Below are 25,138 nucleotides of genomic sequence, written 5' to 3'. Positions count from 1 at the left end.
TGGCAGACTAGGAGAGAGTGACGTCCGATACACGTCTGTGCTTCTCTTTTGCGGTAGAAACGGGAAGTGATACTTGTCTCAACTTGTTAATTACTCAGTCAGTTTTATACTTAATCTTTCCGATTTGTGATTAATTGAACTTGCCTCCCTTGTCTACCTTTTTGACAGACAAATGCACATCTAGTCTTACACAGTTGGTTCTGAAACACCGATTTGTTGCAGTTGTTGCATCTGTGGAATTTTAAAAAGATGTTTGACAAAGTTTCAGCTAATAGACTTGCTGGCAAACTTAAAACTCATGATTAAAACGAGTGGCAGTGTGAATACTCAATTGTCTAAGAGACTGATGAAATGGTCAAGCACATGGCAAATCAAAGTTAATGCAGAAAATGTGGACTCATACATTTATGTAGTGTCCAACACAGGGCTAGACCATTCAGCCCAGCAGTTTTCTGTTGTCCATTTGTTAATCTTGCTTCTTAAATGCATCCATGCTGTTTGCCTTCACTAACTTCTGAGTAAAGACGCTTTCCTGAATCTCTTACCGGATTTATTGGTGACCATGTTATATTTATGGCCCTTAGTTTTGAACTCCTTCTCAAATGGAAACAGTTAGATTTACACTTTAGAACCCTTTCAGAATCCCAGAGACCTCCATTGGTTCACTTCTCAACCTCCTCTCCAGAGACAGTCCCTGCTTGTGCAGTCTTTCCTGATAGTTAGAACTGCTAGCTAGGTTTTTTTATCTGTCTATAGCCAAATTTGCAGACGACACAAAAATAGGTGGGACAGTAAGTTACAAAGAGGAAATAAGAACCTTACAAATGGATATAAATAGGTTAGGAGAGTGGACCAAAATGTGGCATATGGGGGTTAACATGGATAAGTGTGAGGTCATGCATTTTAATTGAATAAATGGGAAGGCAACTTCTCTAAATGGGGCGAGACTTTGGGGTGCTCCGATGCAGAGGGATCTGGGTGCCCTCGTGCATGAATTACAGAAAACAAGCATGCAGGTATAGCAGGCAATAAAGAAAGCGAATAGGGCAGCACGGTGCCGCAGTGGTAGCACGGCAGTCTCACGGCACTGAGGTCCCAGGTTCAATCCCGGCTCTGGATCAGTGTCCGTGTGGAGTTTGCACATTCTCCCCGTGTTTGCGTGGGTTTCGCCCCCACAACCCAAAGATGTGCAGGATAGGTGGATTGATCATGCTAAATTACTGCTTAATTGGAAAAAATGAATTGGGTACTCTGAATTAAAAAAATAAATAAAGAACGCGAATGGAATGTTGGCATTTATAGCTAAACGAATGGAGTATAAAGATAAGGAAGTGTTGTTGCAACTATACAAGGCATTGGTGGAGACTAGACCTGGAGTATTGTGCACAGTTTTGGCCCCCTTATTTGAGGAAAGATGTAGTGGCATTGGAGGGCCAATGGCCTAATTCTGCTCCTGTATCTTATTAACTTATGAACTTATCACAAACATGCAGTTATACCTCAGTTTAAGGTGCATTTTGTGCAACAGCTCATAGTATAATGTGGGGGGGGGGGTGTGGAAGCCCTCCCCCGTCCAGGCTGATCACATGGAACGCGAGAGGACTGAATGGGCCGGTCAAGAGGGCTCGCGTGTTCGGCATTTGAGGGAACTGAAGGCGGACGTGGCAATGTTACAAGAGACACACCCAAAGGTTACAGACCAGATGAGATTGAGGGAGGGGTGGGTTAGCCAAGTGTTCCACTCAGGACTGGACTCAAAGACCAGGGGGGTAGCGATCTTGATCAGAAAACTAGTGGCATTCGAGGCAGGGAGAATCGTGTCAGACAAGGGGGGTAGGTACATAATGGTGAGTGGGAAGCTGGAGGGGGTGCGAGTGGTACTTGTGAACATATATGCTCCAAATTGAGATGGCGTGAAATTTATGAGGCTAGTGTTATTCGGCTATTGCAGTGTCGGATCATGCCCCGCACTGGGTAGATCTACGGGTTAGTGTGGAGAGAGGGCAACACCCGCTGTGGAGACTGGATGTGGGGTGGCTAGCAGATGAGGCGGTTTGTGGGCAGGTTAACAAGTCCACCCAGAACTACCTGGAAACAAACGATGCGGGGGACATCTCTGCAGCGACTGTCTGGGAAGCTTTGAAGGCAGTAGTCAGAGGAGAATTAATCTCGATACGGGCCCACAGAGAAAAGGTGGAACGGGCTGAGAGGGATAGATTAGTAGAGGACGTACTCCAGGTGGACAGGAGGTACTCGGAGGCTCCGGACGTGGGGCTCCTGAGGGAGCGGCGGAGGTTACAGGTGGAGTTTGGGCTGTTGACCACAGGGAAAGCAGTGGAACAGTTGAGGAAGGCAAGGGGGGTGATCTATGAGTACGGGGAAAAGGCAAGCAGAAGGTTGGCGCACAAACTCAGGAAAAGAGAGGCGACCAGGGAGATAGGTGAAGTAAAGAGTAGAGACGGTAATAGGTTCCTGGACCCAGCGGGGGTGAACGAGGTGTTTAAGGATTTTTGTAGTAAATTGTATGAGTCGGAACCCCCAGCTGAAGTGGAGGGATGAGGCAATTTCTGGATCAGTTGAGGTTCCCGAGGGTGTAGGAGGGGCTGGGGGCCCCAATTGAGATTGAGGAAATAATCAAGGGGCTGGAGGGCATGAAGTCGGGCAAGGCCCCGGGGCCTGATGGCTACCCGGTGGAATTCTCTCAGAAGTTTTCAGAGATATTGAGCCTACTGCTGTTGAGGACATTTAATGAAGCAAGAGAGAAGGGAGTCCTCCCCCCAACAATGTCGCAGGCCTCTATTTCATTGATCCTAAAACGGGAGAAGGATCCGGAGCAATGGGTCATACAGGCCGATTTCTCGACTGAATGTGGATGCCAAACTGCTGGCGAAGATACTGACCACAAGAATAGAGGACTGTGTCCCGGGGGTGATAAGGGAAGACCAGACGGGATTTGTTAAGGGCAGGCAACTTAACGAACAGGTGCCGGAATGTGGCGACTAGGGGCTTTTCACAGTGACTTCATTTGAAGCCTACTTGTGACAAGCGATTTTCATTTCATTTCATTTAAGGCCAATGTTCGAAGGCTTCTAAATGTTATTATGATGCCCTCAGAAGGAGGGGAGGCGGAGGTGGTGGTGGCGATGGATGCGGAGAATGCTTTTGATCGGGTGGAGTGGGATTACCTGTGGGAGGCGCTGGGAAGGTTTGGGTTTGGTGAGGGCTTTATTGACTGGGTGCGGTTGCTCTATCAGGCACCAGTAGCGAGTGTGTGTACGAACCGGCTGAGGTCAGGGTATTTTAAACTACCACCGAGGGACGAGGCAAGGATGCTCCCTCTCCTTGTTACTGTTCGCTCTGGCCATAGAGCCTTTGGCTGTCGCGTTAAGAGCCTCTAGGAACTGGAAAGGGCTGGTTCGCGGGGGAGGGGAGGTACAGCACCGGGTCCCGCTCTACGCAGATGACCTGCTCTTGTACATTTTGGAGGCGATGGGGGATGTAACGCGAATCTTGGGGGAATTTGGCAGTTTTTCGGGGTATAGATTGAACATGGGGAAAAGCGAGGTGTTTGCGATCCTGGCAAGAGGGCAGGAAAAGAGACCGGGAGAGCTGCCACTTAGCATGGTAGGGAAGAGCTTTTGATATCTGGGAATCCAGGTGGCCCGAGAATGGGAGATACTACACAAGTTAAACCTATCCCGGTTGGTAGATCAAATGGAAGGGGACTTTAAGAGATGGGACATGCTCCCGCTATTACTGGCGGGGAGGGTACAGACCGTGAAGATGACGGTCCTCCCCAGATTTCTGTTTGTCTTTCAGTGCTTCCCCATCTTCATCTCTAAGGCCTTATTCAGGCGGGTGAATAAGATTATTTTGGGCTTTGTGTGGGTGAGTGAATAAAGTGTTGCTAGAGTGCAGTCGGTGAGGGGGGGGGGGGGGGGGGGGTTGGCGCTGCCGAACTTCTATAAATTCCTACTGGGCAGCTAATATAGCCATGATTAGGAAGTGGGTAGTGGGGGAGGGGTCGGCATGGAAGCGGGTGGAGGTGGCGTCATGTAAAGACACCAGTCTGGGAGCATTGGTAACGGCACCTCTGCCGTTCTTGCCGGCCCGATACTCCACAAGTCAGGTGGTAGTGGCGACTCTGAGGCAATGGAGGAGATATTGTTGCTCTGGTTCTAAATATGGCGGTCAATATGGTTGCCTCCCTTAATCCTAATTATGTTTGCTTTAGAGTCGCCAAGTATCTTTCGATACTGATCAAAGAGCCAATACACCAGTTAGTTAGTTCAAAGTCAATACTATTTATTTACACAGTGATATCTACTCATGCACAAAGTACTATAAACTAAACTATCTCTAATGCTGACACCTATACTTAGCTTCGGGTGCCCACTCAGTCAGAGGAACAATGGCCGTTGTTCAGATCTGAGGCTGTTGGTTCGAAGGTATACAGGAGAACAGCTAAGGTCATCCATCTGGTAGCGAGCGTTGACCTTGGACTTACTTGCTTCTGGTGCAGCTGGTAGACGGGTCTCTCCGCTTTGAGAGCCAAGTCCAAGAGAGCGATTCTCTCTCGGGGGTTTCTTCTTCTACCCAAAGGCCCCAATTAATTGGGCCGCAACTTGATCACTGGTATTGATCTTGACCAATAAAGGGGTGGGTGCCCTGGTGGCTGGGCGGGTCCTCGGTAGCCGTTGGCCTTGCTTTGTTTACACTTTCGGTTTGGGGAACTGGCGCCGCGATGCCTGGAGCTAGATCGGTTGCTTGAGTGTCTTTGCTTTGTACCTGGAGATGGGCCATCAATATGTTAATTGACCTACAGTTTCAGTCTCGTCTGGGAGCTGCTGTCCCAATACGCATACAGGTTCTGTGCCTGCTTGCTTTCTTAACATTGTCCATAGTTCCCTACAGTCATTGCGAGCATCCATTTTGTATTCTGGAAGTGGCCATCCCAGATGGCTACACTATAAGAGAGTGGAGGGAGCATCGATTTGGACCCCAATTTATAACAACCACATGTTTGTGCTGGGTAGGCTAGATGGGTTCCAGAGGTGGCAGGGGGCAGGAATCAGAAGGATGGGGGATCTATTTATAGATGGGAGCTTTGCCAGTTTGAAAGCTTTGGAGGATAAATTTAAATTGCCACCAGGGAATGGTTTTAGGTATTTGCAGGTGGGCGACTTCCTGAGAAAGCAGGGGCCGGCCTCTCCGCGGTGCTGCCGCCACGGGGGATACAGGATACAGTAGTTTCCAGTACCTGGGTGGGAGAGGGGAAGGTATCGGATATTTACCAGGAGCTTTCGGAGGCGGAGGAAACTCCGGTGGAGGAGCTTAAGGGCAAGTGGGAAGACGAGCTAGGTGGAGAGGTAGAGGCGGGTCTATGGGCGGATGCCCTAAGCAGGGTTAATACCTCCTCATCGTGCGCCAGGCTTAGCCTGATACAATTTAAGGTAGCCCACTGGGCACACATGACAGTGGCTAGGATGAGCACGTTTTTCGGGGTAGAGGTTAGGTGTGCGTGGGAAGCCCAGCAAATCATTTCCACATGTTTTGGGCATGCCCGAAGCTTGGAGGGTTTTGACAGGATTTTGCTCAGGCAATATCCACGGTGCTAAAAACACGGGTGGTGCCGAGTCCGGAGGTAGCGATCTTTGGAGTGTCGGAAGATCCGGGAGTTCAGGGGGCGAAAGAGGCCGACGTCCTGGCCTTTGCCTCCCTGGTAGCCTGGAGACAGATCTTATTAATGTGGAGGGACTCGAAGCCCCAGAGTATAGAGACCTGGGTTAGTGACATGGCTGGGTTTCTCACTCTCGAGAAAATAAAGTTTGCCTTAAGAGGATCAATGTTAGGGTTCTCCCGAAGGTGGCAGCCGTTCGTCAACTTTCTCGGGGAAAATTAAAATGTCAGCAGATGCAGTATTCCAAGGGGAGGGAGGGTGTTGCGGGCCGAATTGTTGTTGTATGGTTGAGGTGCGTGAAGATTGGGCGGGGGAAATGTTAGTTTTGCCATGTGGATGTTCTTGTTTTTGTTGATGTTATAAAAATTTTCAAATACCTCAATAAAAATACATTAAAAAAAAAAAAAAAAAAAATCCTAACCCTTCCTCTGTCGTTACAAACAGCTGACCCATTTTAACTTCTCTTTCCCCTCAAAGTACTCGAACGTGGTGTTCCCAAATATTGACCAGAACTCCATGTTTGAATCCCTTCCCTGTTTATACTGAAACAGCTCTTATTAAAGACTTCCTAACTGATTCTCACAAAGGGTAAACTGTCCCTTGTTCTCCTCGTCCTGTCTGCAGCCTTTGAGATTGTTGACGGCACTGTTCTCCCGTGCTTCTCGACCATGGTCCAGCTGTGTGACCACAACGCCGCTACATTCTTATTGAAACCGCCATAAACAGAGAATCACTTGAACTGGCTTCTCTTCCTGCTCCCGCACTGTTCCTCTGGAATCTCTCAAGGATCTAGCCTTGCTCCCCTCCTGTTTCCCATCTGCACGCTGCTGCGCAGCGACACCATTCCAAACACTGCACCATTTTCTTTGTACATTGATGGTTGTACCTCACCACATCCTCTCAATCTGTCAACTCCCTCCGAGTTGTCAGGCTACCTATCTGATATCCAATACTGGATGTACAGAAATTCCCTTTGACTAAATATCAGGAAGACTAATACAGACAGTTATCTTGGGACCCCATCACAAATGTTTTCTCTTAGTCCTGGTCTCAACCCTCCTTGACAACTGTCCCCGGCTGGATCGCAGTATTGACACCTTTGGTTTCCTGTTCCATTGGCTTCTGACCATATATCTGTGTCATCACCATGACCACCTGTTTCCACTTTTAGTTTTATTCATTAACAGGATGTGGGCATTTATTATCCATTCCTAAATGCCCTTGAGAAATGTTGGTGACCCATCTGTGACTGCTGTAAGCTATTTCTGTAGACAACATCCACAGTGATACTCAGAACATAGAGTGTAGAAGGAGGCCATTCGGCCCATCGAGTCTGCACCGACCCACTTAAATCCTCACTTCCACCCTATCTCCGTAACCCAATAACCCCATCTAATCTTTTTTGGTCACTAAGGGACATTTATCATGGTCAATCCACCTAACCTGCACGTCTTTGGACTGTGGGAGGAAACCGGAGCATCCGGAGGAAACCCACGCAGACACTGGGAGAACGTGCAGACTCCGCACAGACAGTGACCCAGCAGGGAATTGAACCTGGGACCCTGGCGCTGTGAAGCCCCAGTGCTAATCACTTGTGCTACCGTGCAGGCAGTCCCCATGGTTTTGAATTTGTGACAGTGAAAGAACAATTATATATTTCCAAGACAGGATGGTGTGTGACTTCGAGGTGGATCATGGTGCCCCTAGTAGGTGGTGAGTTTGTAGGTTTGCCAGAGGTTGATGAAGGAGTCTTGGCGACTTGTTGCAGTGCACATTGCTGACACATGCAGTGGTGCTGGAGCAAGTGGATATTAAGATGGCTGTTTGCCCTGATTGTCCTCAGCATCTCGAGTGTTGTTGGCGCTACCCTCAACCAGGCAAATGGTGTTCCATCACACTCCTGACTTGTGATCAGGCTTTCGGGAGTCAGGAAGTGAGTTAATTGCCACAGAATTCCCAGTCTCTGCCTTGCTCTTGCAGCCATGGTATTTGTGGCTTGCCTGGTTTCTGGTCAGTGGTGGCCACTATTAGTTTTATAGTGAGAGATTCAGCAATGGCCATATCACCACCAATGCCTCCACAATTTCACCAGCTATCTCCTTTAGAACCCTGGAGTGTAGTCCAACCGGCCTAGGTGATATAGCCACCATCAGACCTTTCACCCCCCCCCCCGCAACCATTGCTTCCCCACTATTGCTTTTTTAATTGTCCTCTGCTCGCTTTTCAAGGCTTCCCAATCCTCTGGCTTCCCACTAATGCTCGCCACTTTGTATGCTTTTTCTTTTGCTTTTATGCTGTCCTTGACTTCCCTTGTTAGCCATGGATGCCTTGGCATGTTTCCTCCTCGGGATGAATTTCTGTTGTGCCTCCCGAATAACCCCCCAAAACGCCTGCCATTGCTGTTCCACTATCTTCCCTGCTCGGCTCCTCTTCCAGTCAACTCTGGCCAGCTCCTCCCTCAAGTCTTTATAGCTACCCTTATTCAATTGTAATGCCATTACATCTGATTCCAGGTTCTCCCCCTCGAACTGCAGGGTGAATGCAATTGTGTTGTGGTCACTGCTCCCTAAAGGTTCCTTCACTCTTAAGTCCCCTAATCAAGTCTGCCTCATTACACATCACCAAATCCAGAATTGCCTGTTTCCTAGTAGGCTTTTTCACAAGCTGCTCCAATAAAACATCTGTAGACATTCCACAAATACCCTTTCTTGGGATTCACTACCAACCTGATTTTCCCAGTCCACCTGCATATTAAAGTCCTGTAAGATTATTATAACATATCCTCTTTTACATGCCTTTTCTAGCTCCTGATTTATTTTTTGAGCCATGTACTGGCTTCTGCTAGGGGGCCTGTACATAACTCCCATCAGGGTCTTTTTATCTTTGTGATTCCTCAACTCTACCCACACAGAATCTATGCCTTTTGCCCCTATATCGCTCCTCGCTATCAATTAAATTTCATTCCTTACAAAGATGCAACCCTGCCCCCTCTGCCAATCTGTCTGTCCTTTTGATAGGACAGTATCTGTGGATATTTAGATCCCAGCCCATATACCATTGTAGCCGCGTCTGTGATGTCCACAACATTGTGCCGGCCAATTTCAATGTATGCTGCAACCTCATTTACTTTGTTTCATATACTGCGCGCATTTAGGTACAACACCCTCGGTCCCCCATTTTGCTCTGCCTAAAGTTAGATTCCTGCCACCTTCTCTGCTCTCTGTTCTATTGCATATTCTGGAAACTTTACTCGCCTCTCGTGAGCCCTTGGCTCCTTTAACTAGTTCAAAGCCCGAGTAATGCGATTTGAGAGCTAGGAGGTCTGGATGGAGTTTGCAGGTTCTCCCCATGTCTGCGGGGGTTTCCTCCGGGTGCTACGGTTTCCTCCCACAGTGCAAAGATGTCCAGGTAGGTAGATTGGCCTTACTAAACTGCCCCATAGTATCCCAAGATGTGCAGGCTAGGTAGGGTTAATGGGATAGGGCGGGGAGTTGGCCTGGGTAGGGTGCTCTTTTGGCGGGTCAGTGTGGACTCAATGGGCCAAATGGCCACCTCCGACACTGGAGGGATTCTATGAATCTGGGAAGAGAAGGCGGTGCTGGATCATTGAATTGCAGTATGAATCCAATTATGATGTCTTTCTCCTCCCTGTACTCGTGCAGGGGTTGACGTGTATCTGTTCCTTTTTCCCTTGCTTTGGGTGCTGTATTATATTGTAACTTTATTGTGTTCTTTTTTACATGTGAAAACTTCATCAATAAACATGATTGTTTTAAAAAAAAAAGTCATCTCTGCCTGAAGTGTTAGCTCTAGTGCTTTTATTTTTATTTTTTTAATAAATATTTTATTGAAAATTTTTGGTCAACCAACACAGTACATTGTGCATCCTTTACACAATATTATAACAACACAAATAACAATGACCTATTTTATAAACAAAAAATGAATAAATAATAAATAACAAAAATGAAAACTAATCCTAATTGGCAACAGCCTTATCACAAGTAACACTCTCCAAAAATATAATTTAACAGTCCAATATATAATTATCTGTCGCAACGACCTATACATATTATACAGTATATATTAACAACCCTGAGAGTCCTTCTGGTTCCTCCTCCCCCCCCCCCCCCCCGATCCTGGGCTGCTGCTGCTGCCTTCTTTTTTCCATTCCATCTATCTTTCTGCGAGGTATTCGACGAACGGTTGCCACCGCCTGGTGAACCCTTGAGCCGACCCCATTAGAACGAACTTAATCCGCTCTAGCTTTATAAACCCTGCCATGTCATTTATCCAGGTCTCCACCCCCGGGGGCTTGGCTTCTTTCCACATTAACAATATCCTGTGCCGGGCTACTAGGGACGCAAAGGCCAAAACATCGGCCTCTCTCGCCTCCTGCACTCCCGGCTCTTGTGCAACCCCAAATATAGCCATCCCCAGCTTGGTTCGACCCGGACGCCCACTACTTTTGAAAGCACCTTTGTCACCCCCATCCAAAACCCCTGTAGTGCCGGGCATGACCAAAACATATGGGTATGATTCGCTGGGCTTCTCGAGCACCTCGCACACCTATCCTCCACCCCAAAAAATTTACTGAGCCGTGCTCCAGTCATGCGCCCTGTGTAATACCTTAAACTGAATCAGGCTTAGCCTGGCACACGAGGACGACGAGTTTACCATGCTTAGGGCATCTGCCCACAGCCCCTCCTCGATCTCCTCCCCCAGCTCTTCTTCCCATTTCCCTTTTAGTTCATCTACCATAGTCTCCCCTTCGTCCCTCATTTCCCTATATATATCTGACACCTTACCATCCCCCACCCATGTCTTTGAGATCACTCTGTCCTGCACCTCTTGTGTCGGGAGCTGCGGGAATTCCCTCACCTGTTGCCTCGCAAAAGCCCTCAGTTGCATATACCTGAATGCATTCCCTTGGGGCAACCCATATTTCTCGGTCAGCGCTCCCAGACTCGCGAACTTCCCATCCACAAACAGATCTTTCAGTTGCGTTATTCCTGCTCTTTGCCACATTCCATATCCCCCATCCATTCCCCCCGGGGCAAACCTATGGTTGTTTCTTGTCGGGGACCCCCCCAAGGCTCCAGTCTTTCCCCTATGCCGTCTCCACTGTCCCCAAATCTTCAGTGTAGCCACCACCACCGGGCTTGTGGTGTAGTTCCTCGGTGAGAACGGCAATGGGGCTGTCACCATAACCTGTAGGCTAGTCCCCCTACAGGACGCCCTCTCTAATCTCTTCCACGCCGCTCCCCCCTCTTCTCCCATCCTCTTACTCATCATTGAAATATTAGCGGCCCAATAATACTCACTTAGGCTCGGTAGTGCCAGCCCCCCCCCCCTATCCCTGCTACGCTGTAAGAATCCCTTCCTCACTCTCGGGGTCTTCCCGGCCCACACAAAACCCATGATGCTCTTTTCAATCCTTTTAAAAAAAAAAGCCTTCGTGATCACCACCGGGAGGCACTGAAACACAAAGAGGAATCTTGGGAGGACCACCATCTTAACCGCCTGCACCCTCCCTGCCAGTGACAGGGATACCATATCCCATATCTTGAAATCCTCCTCCATTTGTTCCACCAACCGCGTTAAATTTAACCTATGCAATGTGCCCCAATTCTTGGCTATCTGGATCCCCAGGTAACGAAAGTCCCTTGTTACCTTCCTCAACGGTAGGTCCTCTATTTCTCTACTCTGCTCCCCTGGATGCACCACAAACAACTCACTTTTCCCCATGTTCAATTTATACCCTGAAAAATCCCCAAACTCCCCAAGTATCCGCATTATTTCTGGCATCCCCTCCGCCGGGTCTGCCACGTATAGTAGCAAATCGTCCGCATACAAAGATACCCGGTGTTCTTCTCCTCCTCTAAGTACTCCCCTCCACTTCTTGGAACCCCTCAACGCTATCGCCAGGGGCTCAATCGCCAGTGCAAACAATAATGGGGACAGAGGGCATCCCTGCCTTGTCCCTCTATGGAGCCGAAAATATGCAGATCCCCGTCCATTCGTGACCACGCTCGCCATCGGGGCCCTATACAACAGCTGCACCCATCTAACATACCCCTCTCCAAAACCAAATCTCCTCAACACCTCCCACAAATAATCCCACTCCACTCTATCAAATGCTTTCTCGGCATCCATCGCCACTACTATCTCCGTTTCCCCCTCTGGTGGGGCCATCATCATTACCCCTAACAGCCTCCATATATTCGTGTTCAGCTGTCTCCCCTTCACAAACCCAGTTTGGTCCTCGTGGACCACCCCCGGGACACATTCCTCTATTCTCATTGCCATTACCTTGGCCAGGATCTTGGCATCTACATTTAGGAGGGAAATAGGTCTGTAGGACCTGCATTGTAGCGGGTCCTTTTCCTTCTTTAAGAGAAGCGATATCGTTGCTTCAGACATAGTCGGGGGCAGTTGTCCCCTTTCCTTTGCCTCATTAAAGGTCCTCGTCAATACCGGGGCGAGCAAGTCCACATATTTTCTATAGAATTCGACTGGGAATCCATCCGGTCCCGGGGCCTTTCCCGCCTGCATGCTCCTAATTCCTTTCACCACTTCTTCTACCTCGATCTTTGCTCCCAGTCCCACCCTTTCCTGCTCTTCCACCTTGGGAAATTCCAGCCGATCCAAGAAGCCCATCATTCTCTCCCTCCCATCCGGGGGTTGAGCTTCATATAATTTTTTATAAAATGTCTTGAACACTCCATTCACTCTCTCCGCTCCCCGCTCCATCTCTCCTTCCTCATCCCTCACTCCCCCTATTTCCCTCGCTGCTCCCCTTTTCCTCAATTGGTGTGCCAGCAACCTGCTCGCCTTCTCCCCATATTCGTACTGTACACCCTGTGCCTTCCTCCATTGTGCCTCTGCAGTGCCCGTAGTCAGCAAGTCAAATTCTACATGTAGCCTTTGCCTTTCCCTGTACAGTCCCTCCTCCGGTGCTTCCGCATATTGTCTGTCCACCCTCAAAAGTTCTTGCAGCAACCGCTCCCGTTCCTTACTCTCCTGCTTCCCTTTATGTGCCCTTATTGATATCAGCTCCCCTCTAACCACCGCCTTCAACGCCTCCCAGACCACTCCCACCTGGACCTCCCCATTATCATTGAGTTCCAAGTACTTTTCAATGCACCCCCTCACCCTTAGACACACCCCCTCATCTGCCATTAGTCCCATGTCCATTCTCCAGGGCGGGCACCCTCCTGTTTCCTCCCCTATCTCCAAGTCTACCCAGTGTGGAGCGTGATCCGAAATGGCTTTAGCCGTATACTCCGTTCCCCTCACCTTCGGGATCAACGCCCTTCCCAGCACACAAAAGTCTATTCGCGAGTAGACTTTATGGACATAGGAGAAAAACGAGAACTCCTTACTCCTAGGTCTACTAAATCTCCATGGGTCTACACCTCCCATCTGCTCCATAAAATCTTTAAGTACCTTGGCTGCTGCCGGCCTCCTTCCAGTCCTGGACTTCGACCTATCCAGCCCTGGTTCCAACACCGTATTAAAATCTCCCCCCATTATCAGCTTTCCCATCTCTAGGTCCGGAATGCGTCCTAGCATACGCCTCATAAAATTGGCATCATCCCAGTTCGGGGCATATACGTTTACCAAAACCACCGTCTAGTGCTTTTATATACTTATAATATTTAAACGGTTATCTCTTGTGCTTTGCGCACATGTGCTAATATAGTTTGGGGAAAACATTCTTCGGTTTGTTGGAGCAGATTGGTTCTTGACGTCATGGATCCGTCTTTTAAACAGTGATTTTTGTTAAATTTCAAATGAAGAGTTGCTGTGATTGATTTTCCCCTCATGAGTATAATGCCCTGCATCTAACAATGCATAGGCAGTCATTTAATTTTTTTTAAAGTACTTTTTGTTTAAGAATAGCATCTAAAATTAATTTAGCTAAGCATCATGTTGTACCATTATTTGACTTTTGTTTTACTTTTCCAGATAATGCGTACGATCCAGATGTAAATGCAAAGCAGATGTGGATTGATAAGACAAAAATAAAAGAAAATATTTGCTTGATATTTGCTGATAATGGCCAGGGGATGAATCAAAGCAAGTTGCACAAAATGCTGAGGTAAGTTGCTTTTGTTATAAATTGCTCAAAATACTATCACTGAGGTAATTTCTTCTCATGATGATTCTTTTTACGCTTTGCAGCAATTTGAATGTAAAAACTTTGAATTATGAACAGTGGGCTATTCGTTGATATACTGGTATACGGTATCTATTGAGGTTGATCGTTGCTTGAGATCATATCACGTTGGTGCAAGCAGCAGCTTAAAGTAATTGGCGGTAGCTCTGTTGCGCGATTATGGGGCTGGTGGATAGCTCCATGAAGCGAGGCTTGGAGGTATTTGGCGATCTTCTAGACTGTAAACTGTGCAATTTTGGGGATTAACTGGAAATTACTGAGATTGAAACGAGTCCGAGATACATATGTAAGTGGCCAGGTCTCCATTCTGTGAAGTTGTACGAATTAAGTAATGGCATGATGGGAAAATTGGTCAACTGCTTGGTACGATGTAAGAAAAGCTGACCAAGCTATTCCAATATGCCAGACCCCTGTAAGACCTGATAAGGCTGACTCCGCATAACTTAAAGCATGAATAAGATCAGAGAAGGTCAAGCTATTCCAAAATGCCTGACCTCTAAGTTCTTATAAGATTAACTCATGAGCTGTATGAGCTAGACAAGATAAGGTCAAGGATGAAGGAGTCACCGACCTTTTAATTTTCTATCAAAGGACAAGATAATGGTATGACTGATGAGACAAAGAGTTCTAGGAGGTCAGCAGGTTGTGCCATGATTTATGACATTGCTTATGTTTCTACTACTGATCGAATTCCTGAATACGCTGTAGTCCCGCAATACTGATAATGATAATGCATAAATACTGAACTGATTCTTTGTGTAAGCGCGGACTTGAGGAGGAATTAGCAGTTTGTAACAACTGCTCTCTAAACTCAAGTTGCAGCCAATACTGCATGCAGTCTTTTCGTAAATAAAGACTAGTTATTTTGTCGGAACGAACTTTGTTGAGTCTTTCTACCACAGTCCAGAAGCAGGAAAAATATTGACTTCTACAATTCCATCCCTTGGTGTGCTTTACCATGTAAGAGCATTAATCGATTAACCCTGTTAATTTGGCTTAATTTGCATCTGTACTTCGGTCACAATGCCTCACTTCAGTGTGATTGGCGTTACAGAAATTGTGATTTTAAAAAATGTATTCCCTTTTGAAAGATGGAGAACATAAGAACTAGGAGCAGGAGTAGGCCATCCCCTGCTCCTCCATTCAATAAGATCATGGCTGATCTTTTTGCGGACTCGGTCCAAGTTTTTTTTTAACAAACAATTTTAATTCTCCGCAAAGAAATCGATGAATGGCTGCCACCTCCGGGCGAACCCTAACAGTGACCCTCTCAAGGCGAACTTAATCTTCTCCAGGCTGAGAAAGCTCGCCATGTCGGTTAACCAGGCCTCCGACTTCAGGGGCTTTGAGTCCCTCCAAGCTGACCCGCCTGCTCATCATAACCCTTAATTCCTGGACTGTTCAAAAATCTATCTATCTTTGCCTAAAAAACATCCAACGAGGTAGCCTCAACTGCTTCACTGGGCAGGGAATTCCACTGATTTACAACTCTTTGGGTGAAGAAGGTCCTCCTCAACTCAGTCCTAAATCTGCTCCCCCTTATTTTGAGGCTATGCCCCTTACTACTTGTTTCACCCGCCAGTGTAAACAAACTCACTGTTTCTACCTTAACTATTCCCTTCATAATTTTATATGTTTCTATCAGATTCCATCTCATTCTTCTAAATTCCAATGAGTATAGATTGAGTCGACTCAGTCTCCTTTGAACTCCGGAATTAACCTCGAGAATCTCCTCTGCACCCTCTCCAGTGCCAGTATATCCTTTCTCAAGTAAGGAGACCAAAACTGTACACAGTACTCCAGGTGTGGCCTCACCAGCACCCTATACAGCTGCAACATAATATCCTTGTTTTTAAACTCCATTCCTCTAGCAATGAAGCACAAAATTCCATTTGCCTTCGTAATTCCCTGCTGCACCTGCAAACCAACTTTTTGTGATTCATGCACAAGAACACCTAGGTTGCACTGCAGCATGCTGTAATTTTTTACCACTTAAATAAAAGTTCATTTTGCTGTTATTCCTACCAAAATGGATGACCGTACATTTATCAACATTGTACTCCACCTGCCAGACCCATGCCCACTCATTTAAACTATCTATATCCCTCTGCAGACTGTGTCCCCTCTGTGCACTTTGCTCTGCCAAACACCCAGTGATATATCCACTTATTTTCAGAAAATGTCATCAGATCAATGGCTATTGACGAATGTTTGTACAATTATAAGGACATCCCACATTCACGCATGACAGTGAAAATGCTTGAAATGATTCGGCGACTGCAAAACATCCCAGGAGCCTTCACAGGAATGCTAAAAAAGCAAAATTTGACACCGAATGTATAAGGAAGCATTAGGGCAGGTTACCTCGAGCTTGACCAAAGAGGTAGGTTTTAAGGAGCATCTTAACGAAGGAAAGAGGTGACAATGTGTAGGGAGAGAATACCTGAGTTAATGGGCTTGGCAACTGAAGGTTGGATGATCAAGAGGCTAGAATTGGAGGAGCGCAGATTTCTGACAACTGTGGGGCTAGAGGAACTTTCTGAGGCACGGTGGATCAACATCGTGGAGGGATTTGAAATCGAGGCATTGGTTGACCAGAAGCCAGTATAGGTCAGCGAGCATGGGATGATGGGCGCATGGGACATGCTGTGAATAAGAACATGGGCAGCAGAGTCTAGGATGACTTCAAGTTTGCGAGAAGTTGAACATGGAAAGCCGGCAAGGAATGCATTGGAATAGCCAAGTCATGAGGTACCAAGAACATGAATGAGGGTTTCAGTAGCAGTTGAGCTAAGGCAGGGGCATAGTTCACAGGTGGAAGAAGACCACCTAAGCGATGGCACAATTGTGTTCAGTGGCTCAGGAGCAAATATGACACCAAGGCTCCCAACAGTTTGGTTCAACCCCAGACATTTGCCAGGGAGCATACTGGAGGTGATGGCTCCAGAATGGAGATTGTAGGGACCAAAGATAAAAGTTTCAGTATTCCTGATATCTATTTGGAGAAAATTGCTGGATGTTGTACAAGTATTGTGGATCTAGAGATACTGGAGGAATCAACAGTGTTGGTGATTTGCTAGGGCTGGATGTCATTCTTACTCGTGCATTTTCAGAAGATATTGTTGAGAGGAACGTATGTAATGAGAAGTAGGAGGAGGCCAAGGGTAGGTCTTTGCAGGACACCAGACATAATGGTGCAGCATCAGGAAGAGCAACCATTGCAGGCGATTCTCTGGCTGCGATTAAAGGGTATGAATGAAATTGTGATGTGAAATCTGAGGAAGGATGTTCTAGCTGTAGAGGGAGTGCAGCAAAGGTTTACCAGACTGATCCCTGGGATGGCAGTACTGACGTATGAGGAGCGATTGAATCTGTTAGGATTGTATTCACTGGAGTTCAGAGTAATGAGGGGGGATTTCTAACAGGACTAGACAGGGAGGATGTTCCTGATGGTGCGTCCAGAACCAGGGGTCACAGTCTGAGGATACGGGGTAGACCATTTAGGACTGAGAGGAGGAGAAATTTCTTCACCCAGAGTGTGGTGAGCCTGTGAAACTCGTTACCATAGGAGGTAGTTGAGGCCAAAACATTGTACGGTTTCAAGAAGCAGTTTGCACTTGGGGCGAAGGAGATCAAACGATATGGGGAAAGCGGGATTAGGCTATTGAGATTGATGATCAGCCATGATCACAATGAATGGCAGAGCGGGCTTGAAGGGCCGAATGGCTTCCTGCTGCTCCTATTTTGTTCTGTTTTCTATGTTTCTAAATCAGACTAAAGGGCATTGGAGAGGCCCTGGAGGAGGATGGTGTGGTCAACCTTTGAAGGCTGCAGACCGGTTGAGAAGGACGACGATGGGTAGCTTTCTTTTGTTACAGTAAGAGAGGCTGTCATTTTTGATTTTGATAGCCATTACGATAGTGGCCATGATTGGAGGGATTCAAAAATGTTGTTTCGCAAGAACACGAGATAGGAGCAGGGATAGACCAGTGGGTCCCTCGAATCTGCTCCACCATTCAGGCTGGTCTTGGACTTCAAGTCCTTGGTCTTTCCTGTCTGCTTCCTATATCCCTTCATTCCCTGAACCAAATCATCTGTCTATCCCAGTTTTAAATACATTCAATGGTGGGGCATCAGCAATAGTCTGGGTGGGAGAATTCTGAAGATTCACACCCCTTTTCCTTATATCAGTCCAAAATGACTGTCCCCTCCCGTCATGTTTTTGATTTCCCAGCCAGCGTGTACAAACTCTCCCCTATTTCACTCCTTTGGGATCCAGAAAGATGGGTATGGATTTGGGAGGTGGCTGTAAGTTTTAAGGACTTGAAAGGAAAGGAATGTTGAGGATGGGGCAGTAGTTTGCGAGAGCAGCGGGCTCGAGGGTTAGTTTATCGAGGGGATGGGTGATGGCAGATTCCTGTGCAGCGATGGTGTTCTAATTTTTCATCTGACTTTTAAGATTATGAATTTTGTAATTAAAATTTTAACTTCTCGAATCTGTACTGCAACACTAAATTATTTTAAAAATCTATATTTGGATATTTGGAGATTATGCAAGTTCGCTATTTAACATTTGAAAAGTGATGTAATATTTTAGTTTGAAAGTTTTGCGATTCATATTAATATAAATTTATTTCTTGTTTCTCCCAGCTTTGGATTCAGTGACAAAGTGGCAATAAATGGTCATGCTCCTGTTGGCCTTTATGGCAATGGTTTCAAGTCTGGATCTATGCGATTGGGAAGAGATGCAATAGTTTTCACAAAAAATGGAGAAGCGTGGAGTGTGGGCTTCTTGTCTCAGACTTATCTTGCAGCGATAAAAGCAGAAAATGTGGTTGTACCAATTATTTCATTTAACCAGAACAATATCCTTCTTTATTTGGAGATATTTATCCTTCGTTAAAAGACGCTTACTATTTAAAATGCTACGTTATCTGCCCTTTTCTCCGGCATCTTCATATTGTGGCTGGGATTGTTGGCTTTAAAATTAGTTGTTAGGAAATGCCCAATGTTTCCTGTTGAAAAGTGGCTTGTGCATGCTTGGCAACCCCACATATTTTGGCTGGGTTTTTGAGTACCTTGCATGTTGTGTTATGGAATTCTCATTCCATTTTCCCCTGGCGTAGTATATTGATACCCTGCAGTTTTTAAAATTTATTTGTGGGACGTGGGTGTCGCTGCCAGTATTTCTCATCAGTCCTTATTTTCCCGTGAAGCTGGTGGTGAGTTGACTTCTTGAACCACTGCAGCCCATCTGGTGCATGTTTAATATTCAACAATTTTGGGCCACAGCCAGTGGTGAACCTTGCCTGCCAGGGCCATCTGATTTGATCCTAGGATGGGCCTGATGCTGTCTTTTCACTTACTGTGCTGCAAAAGAGATCAGAAACAGGCCGTTTGTTTATTCACAAACATAACTGACCAGTTATTCCTTTTTTGCTGCCTCAGTCGTGACCAGGAACTGAACATAGGAGACTCTGGATTGAATCAACTACTTTGACTGTGGGTCAGTTATAACTCAGTAAATCTGTGGGTTAAATGAGGACTATGTGGGGAAGATGAGAAGTTGTATTTACTTCTTGGCTACCACTAGAAGTAATTTTTTCAAGTATTTCTATATTTTGAGTACGAGGAACCTGCCTTATCAAAGACCCTGGTTGAGTCCTGCAGCTCCATGTGTTGAGTAGGGATCAGCATTCCTCCCGCTTCAAGATGACCATTCTTTTTTTTTTCGTGTTCGCACCTTTTTGTATTCGCAATATTCTTTGAAGTTCTGGTTAGAATTCATGGGAATCCGTAATTTTGCTGTGTTGTGTCAGTTACATGCTGTTGCATATTGAATAAATGCTTACATTCCTTAATACAAGCCTTACAAAAGCTTATAAGTGAGGACATGCAGTCAAGTTTGAAAGCAATTTTACAGCATTCCTTATTCAGTACAGAAGCGGAGCTCCTGGCAGAACTGGATGCTATTTCTGGAAAACGAGGAACAAGGATTATAATTTGGAATATAAGAAAGTAAGTTACACTTTGTTAATTAGTACCTCAAGAATATGAAAGTTTTGATAGAATGATATTAATGTAATGGTCAGATTAGATGAGAGATGCAGTAGAATCATAGGATCCCTACAGCGCAGAAGGAGGCCATTCGGCCCATCGAGTCTGCACTGACCCTTTGAGCACTCTACCCATTTACGAATGTCCACCCCGCCCTATCCCCGTAATCCCACAACCTGACCTGCACATCCCTGGGCAATTTATCGTGGCCAATCCACCTAACTCACACATCTTTTTGGACTGTGGGAGGAAACCGGAGCACCCGGAGGAAACCCACGCAGACACGGGGGAACGTACAAACTCCACACAGACAGTCACCCAAGACCAGAATTGTACCAGGGTCCCTGTTGCTGTGAGGCAGCAGTGCTAACCACTGTGCCACCGTGCTGCCCATGCTTATCTATAGATTTAAAAAAATATAACATTTTGAACCGCTCACTTCCTGGTATCCGATATGGTCATGGCACTATAATATTTTACAGGACAGAATGAAGCACTTTAGCTCATCACATTTGTGCTGGCTCTCTGGAAGAGTTATCTGTTCGGTCCTAGTTCCTAACCCTTCCCTACTTAGTCCCAGTATCCTGGTCTTCCCTCAAACATTTGTAAACATTTTTAATTTTTAAACTTTGATCCAGTTCCCCCGTCAAAGATGTTATAGATTCTATTTTTACCACTTTCTGATGGGTAATTCTGTGTCCTGATGATTTCTAGATTTTAAATCAAATTGTAAACCTCTCCATGTATTTAGTGGTGATCTTGAAGAGGTACACTCCAGTTACTGACTCAGTGACCAATGGAAATCTGTTTCTTATCAAAACCCCGTGTACTTTGAGCACCTCCGTTAGATCTCCCCTAATCTCCTTTGCTCTCATAAGAACACCAGTTATAATAGCTGTCACTCTTCTTTGAAAGAGTTTGGCTGAATTTCTGGCGCTAAATTTCAAAGATTGAAATAAGCCCTGGATTTAATAGAGTTATTTTATTTCCAAGAACCAATGATGGAAATCCAGAGTTTGACTTTGAATCTGATAAGCACGATATCCGAATTCCTGGAGATATTTTGGATGACAACACGGGAAAGAGAAGATACAAAAGGCAGGAACGGATGGACCAAATCGTGCCTGAAAGTGATTACTCATTAAGGGTAAGTTTAATGCAGTGGTTTTCTGGCAAGGTTACCGTTTTGCTAATTTGGAAGGTTAGGCAGTTTGTGATTGAAGTTTCTGTGTCTAATTAACAAAAACCCTTAGTCACTGCTGAATTGTTTTATTTCTGATTGTATTGTACTCATAGAATCATAGAATTTACAGTGCGGAAGGAGGCCATTCAGCCCATCGAGTCTGCACTGGCCCTTGGAAAGAGCACCCTACTTAAGCTCACGCCTCCACCCTATTCCCGTAACCCAGTAACCCCACCTAACCTTTTTTGGACACTAAGGGGCAATTTAGCATGGCCAATCCACCTAACCCGCGCATCTTTGGACTGTGGGAGGAAACCGGAGCACCCGGAGGAAACCCACACAGACACTGGGAGAACGTGGTGACTGCACAGACATTGACCCAAGCCGGGAATCGAACCTGGGATCCTGAAACTGTGAAGTAACAATGCCAACCACTGTGCTACCGTACCGCCCGTCGAGAATTCAAATTTTCCTGTTTTGGCAATCTTAAAAGGTTTGAGTGAAGATTTGACATTGTGACTAGATTCTTCTTGCGTTCTCTGCCCAAAGACCAGTCTGACGTACAGCACCACAACCCGAATCCAACCCAATAGGAACAGGGAACGAACCCAGTGCTGTTGGCAGTAATCTGACCCACACTAGCTGGTTAGCCAACTGAGCCACCGGCTGCCCCTCCAAGGAGACCAAGTTGTGCTGGCAACATACACTTTTACATGCATGTTATAGCCTGGAGCTATGAATAGGGATGGTTGAGGCTCCAATTTCTTTCCATCATATAGCTGACTAGGAATCACTCTCACTCTTACCACCTGCCATTGGTGAATGTTGGAAGGATTTGCAAATTGATGTTCAAACTATTTGGTCGTGTTATAAACACCTTCCTTGACCATGAAGCCCTGGGAGGGTCTTGAACCTGGAGTTTCTGTCAAAGAGGCAGGGATCTTCATGAAAAGAATATTCGCTTCAATAAGGGGGTGGGGGGTAGAGGGGAATAAGGCTATTTTGTGCCTGGAATAGGCGGGAATAATGGGAGATGGAGGGATGTATTTTGCACTGAACTATGTTTGCATTTGTATCGTTTATTATTATGAAACCATAAATGCCTTTAATAAAATGTTTTTTTTTTAAAGAAAAGGATATTCGCTGTTAAATTCCTATTGATTGACTTTGTGCGTTGGCCAAAGCTTTATTCTGACCTTGTATTCCATTTTTACATAGGCTAAGGGCAAAAACAAAAATTGACTTAATCTGCAGATTTGAAATTGAACTTTAAAGTAGAATTTTATTTCTTCCTCAATGATGACATTCATGAGGTGAACTTGGAATATTTAAAGAATATTTCTGCAGTATAGCCAGTGCACTTGATGCTTATAGTTTATGTTTTATTTTCAGGCTTATTGTAGCATTTTGTATCTGAAGCCACGGATGCAGATTATTCTTCTGGGAATGAAAGTCAAAACTCAGCTTATTTCTAAAAGCCTTGCTCACATTGAACATGACATATACAGACCAAGCTTTATTGTATCCTTTTTAAAGTAAATTTAAGTAAAACATTCTATGGGTGGATTTGTTTATTATAAAATATAATTTCAGGAAGTGTGCATCTTTCGTTGCAAAATATTGACCCGAATGAGAATCTCAGTACTGCGGTGTGTTGTAGGGTAGGGTGAAAGCCCACAGCCATGTTTTGAGTTGCTAATCTAGACTGATACAAGTGAATAATTGATTTTGGTTCCTGAAAAGATAAAGTTGGAAGGTAACATACTTTGCAGTCATTTTTCCTCATGATTTATTTTGGAACTGAATTATTAGTGAAAAATATGCAAGGCACCTGCGTATCCTCTTTGTTAAACAAATGATGTAGCACCTGATAAGACCAAGGAAATTGAAGAATGATTGTGTTTCCCAATTAATTGTTATCAGTGAAATTTAATAGCTTTATAGTGCCTTTCGGTCTCTCAAGGCATCCCAAAGCACATTACGTTAAAAAAATGCTTTGGAGGCAAAGTCCTGTCTTAACATTGAGGAGACCCCTCATCTTAAGTGGCATTTCCACATCCTAAGTAGGATAGATTCAGAGCAGATCTTTCAGCTCAAAACATTGCTTGAATGAAAAGCTGTGTGGGCCTTCAGTGACAGCAGAATCATGTTCAACCACACTGTGTAACCTCAGGGTCCAGCATATCGGTCAAGCCAGGGAAGCAACCTTGGTTCAATGAGGACTGCCGAACATCCTGCCAGGAGCAGTACCAGGCACACCTAAAAATGAGGTGCCAACCGAGTAAAGCGTTATATGCATGGTAAACAGCAGAAGAAGCATGCATGCTGTAAACAGAATTAAATGATTCCACAAACTAGTGATCAGATCTAAATTTTGACTTACCTTCTATGTCGACTAGATCGAGGAGTTGGATAATTGAGCAACTAGCATGGAGGAGTATTTGTGAACATCTCCATCAATCAGTTGAGTAGGCGCCTGAGTACACAAGACCAGGCTGAAGGGTTTGCAACCAGAAGTACAGAATGGAAAATCCATTTCTGCCACCTGGTGCCCCATCATCATGATTGCCTGTCTTCGGCGAATTTAATTTACTCCAAGTAATAGTAAGAATTGGTTGATCATACATGATACTGCTGGGATCTGGGAACTGGCAACACCCTGACTAAGTGCTGAACATAGGAGCAGGAGAAGGTAATTTAGTCAGTGGAGCCTGCTTCGCCGTTCACTTTGATCATGGCTGATCATCCAGCTCAATTCCACCTTCCAATCTTACTTCCATATCCCTTAATGTCACTGGTCTCCAGGAATCTTATCAATTTCTGTCTTGAACATGTTCCATGATTGGGGAAGAGAATTACAAAGATTCACTAACTACCCTCTCAGAAATTCCTCCTCCTGTCACCTTTTAAATGGCCTTCCCCTCATCTTGAGATCATGATCCCTGGTTTTAGACTCATCCGCCAGGAGAAACATCTTATCTACACACACCCTGTAAGAATTGTCATTTCAGTTAGGTCACCGCTCATTCTTTGAAACTCTCAGACTGGGTTTCTTCATAAAATAATCCAACTATCCCGGGGATTTTTTTGGTGAATCCCTGTTTCACATTTAAAAAAAAAAAAAAAAATTATTTATTCTCCTCCTTTTTCACATTTTCTCCTAAATTTACACCCACCGACAATAAACAATAATCAGTACCAAATATGTCAATCCCCATATCAATAACAATGATCCCACCAAACCCCAAACATTTGCCCACATGTTCACATAAACAACTGACAAAAAGAAATCCGGAATCACCTATAGCCATCATTAACACACACTACCCCCCCCCAAACTAATGGGTGATGCTATTCAGTTCTTGAAAGTGCCTAATGAGTAATGTCCATGAATTCTAGAACCCCTCTATTCTTCCCCTCAGTTCAAACTTAACCTTCTCAAGAGTCAAGAATCCCAACAGGTCCCCACGCCAGGGCACATTACCATAGGAAACAGCCCAAGAGAGACAGAGACCCCCACAAGAAAACCCCTCAATAATACAATTTAAAGTAATACAATACAAATATGGGGAAGGTGGGGATATGGAGGATTGGGGAGATGGAGGATTGGGGAGATGGAGGGCGGGGGAGATGGAGGGCGGGGGAGATGGAGGGCGGGGGAGATGGAGGGCGGGGGAGATGGAGGGCGGGGGAGATGGAGGGCGGGGGAGATGGAGGGCGGGGGATATGGGGAAAGAGGCCCACGCGGGGGCCCGGGTCCAGTTTCACGTGCACCACTTTAGAAATTACCCTAAAAACCTCCTTCCAGTAATCCTCTAGCTTTGGACAGGACCAAAACACATGAACGTGATTAGCGGGGCCCCCCCCATTCGCAGCGTTCACACACATCTTCTACTCCTTCAAAGAATCACCTCATTCTCTCCCTCGTGAGGTGTGCTCCGTATACCACCTTCAGCTGTATCAGCCCCAACCTCGCGCACGAGGTGGAGGCAGTCACTCTCCGGAGCACCTCACACCAGAACCCCTCCTCGATATC

At 45.8% G+C, this 25,138-nt stretch overlaps 1 protein-coding gene across 1 annotated transcript in view; it reads left to right on the top strand.

The window, feature by feature from the left end:
- morc3a (MORC family CW-type zinc finger 3a) overlaps positions 1-25,138 on the top strand; it is a 97,534-nt gene that overhangs the window by 10,928 nt on the left and 61,468 nt on the right. Inside the window, exons 3-7 of the mRNA XM_072513340.1 lie at positions 13,652-13,784; positions 18,513-18,727; positions 19,736-19,880; positions 20,913-21,066; positions 22,495-22,623. Coding sequence (XP_072369441.1) covers positions 13,652-13,784; positions 18,513-18,727; positions 19,736-19,880; positions 20,913-21,066; positions 22,495-22,623 — 776 coding nt within the window. The remainder of the gene's footprint in view (positions 1-13,651; positions 13,785-18,512; positions 18,728-19,735; positions 19,881-20,912; positions 21,067-22,494; positions 22,624-25,138) is intronic.

The sequence above is a fragment of the Scyliorhinus torazame genome, chromosome 8, assembly GCF_047496885.1.
Source record: "Scyliorhinus torazame isolate Kashiwa2021f chromosome 8, sScyTor2.1, whole genome shotgun sequence".
Classification (NCBI taxonomy): Eukaryota; Metazoa; Chordata; class Chondrichthyes; order Carcharhiniformes; family Scyliorhinidae; genus Scyliorhinus; species Scyliorhinus torazame.
This window is presented reverse-complemented; position numbering and strand designations above follow the sequence as displayed.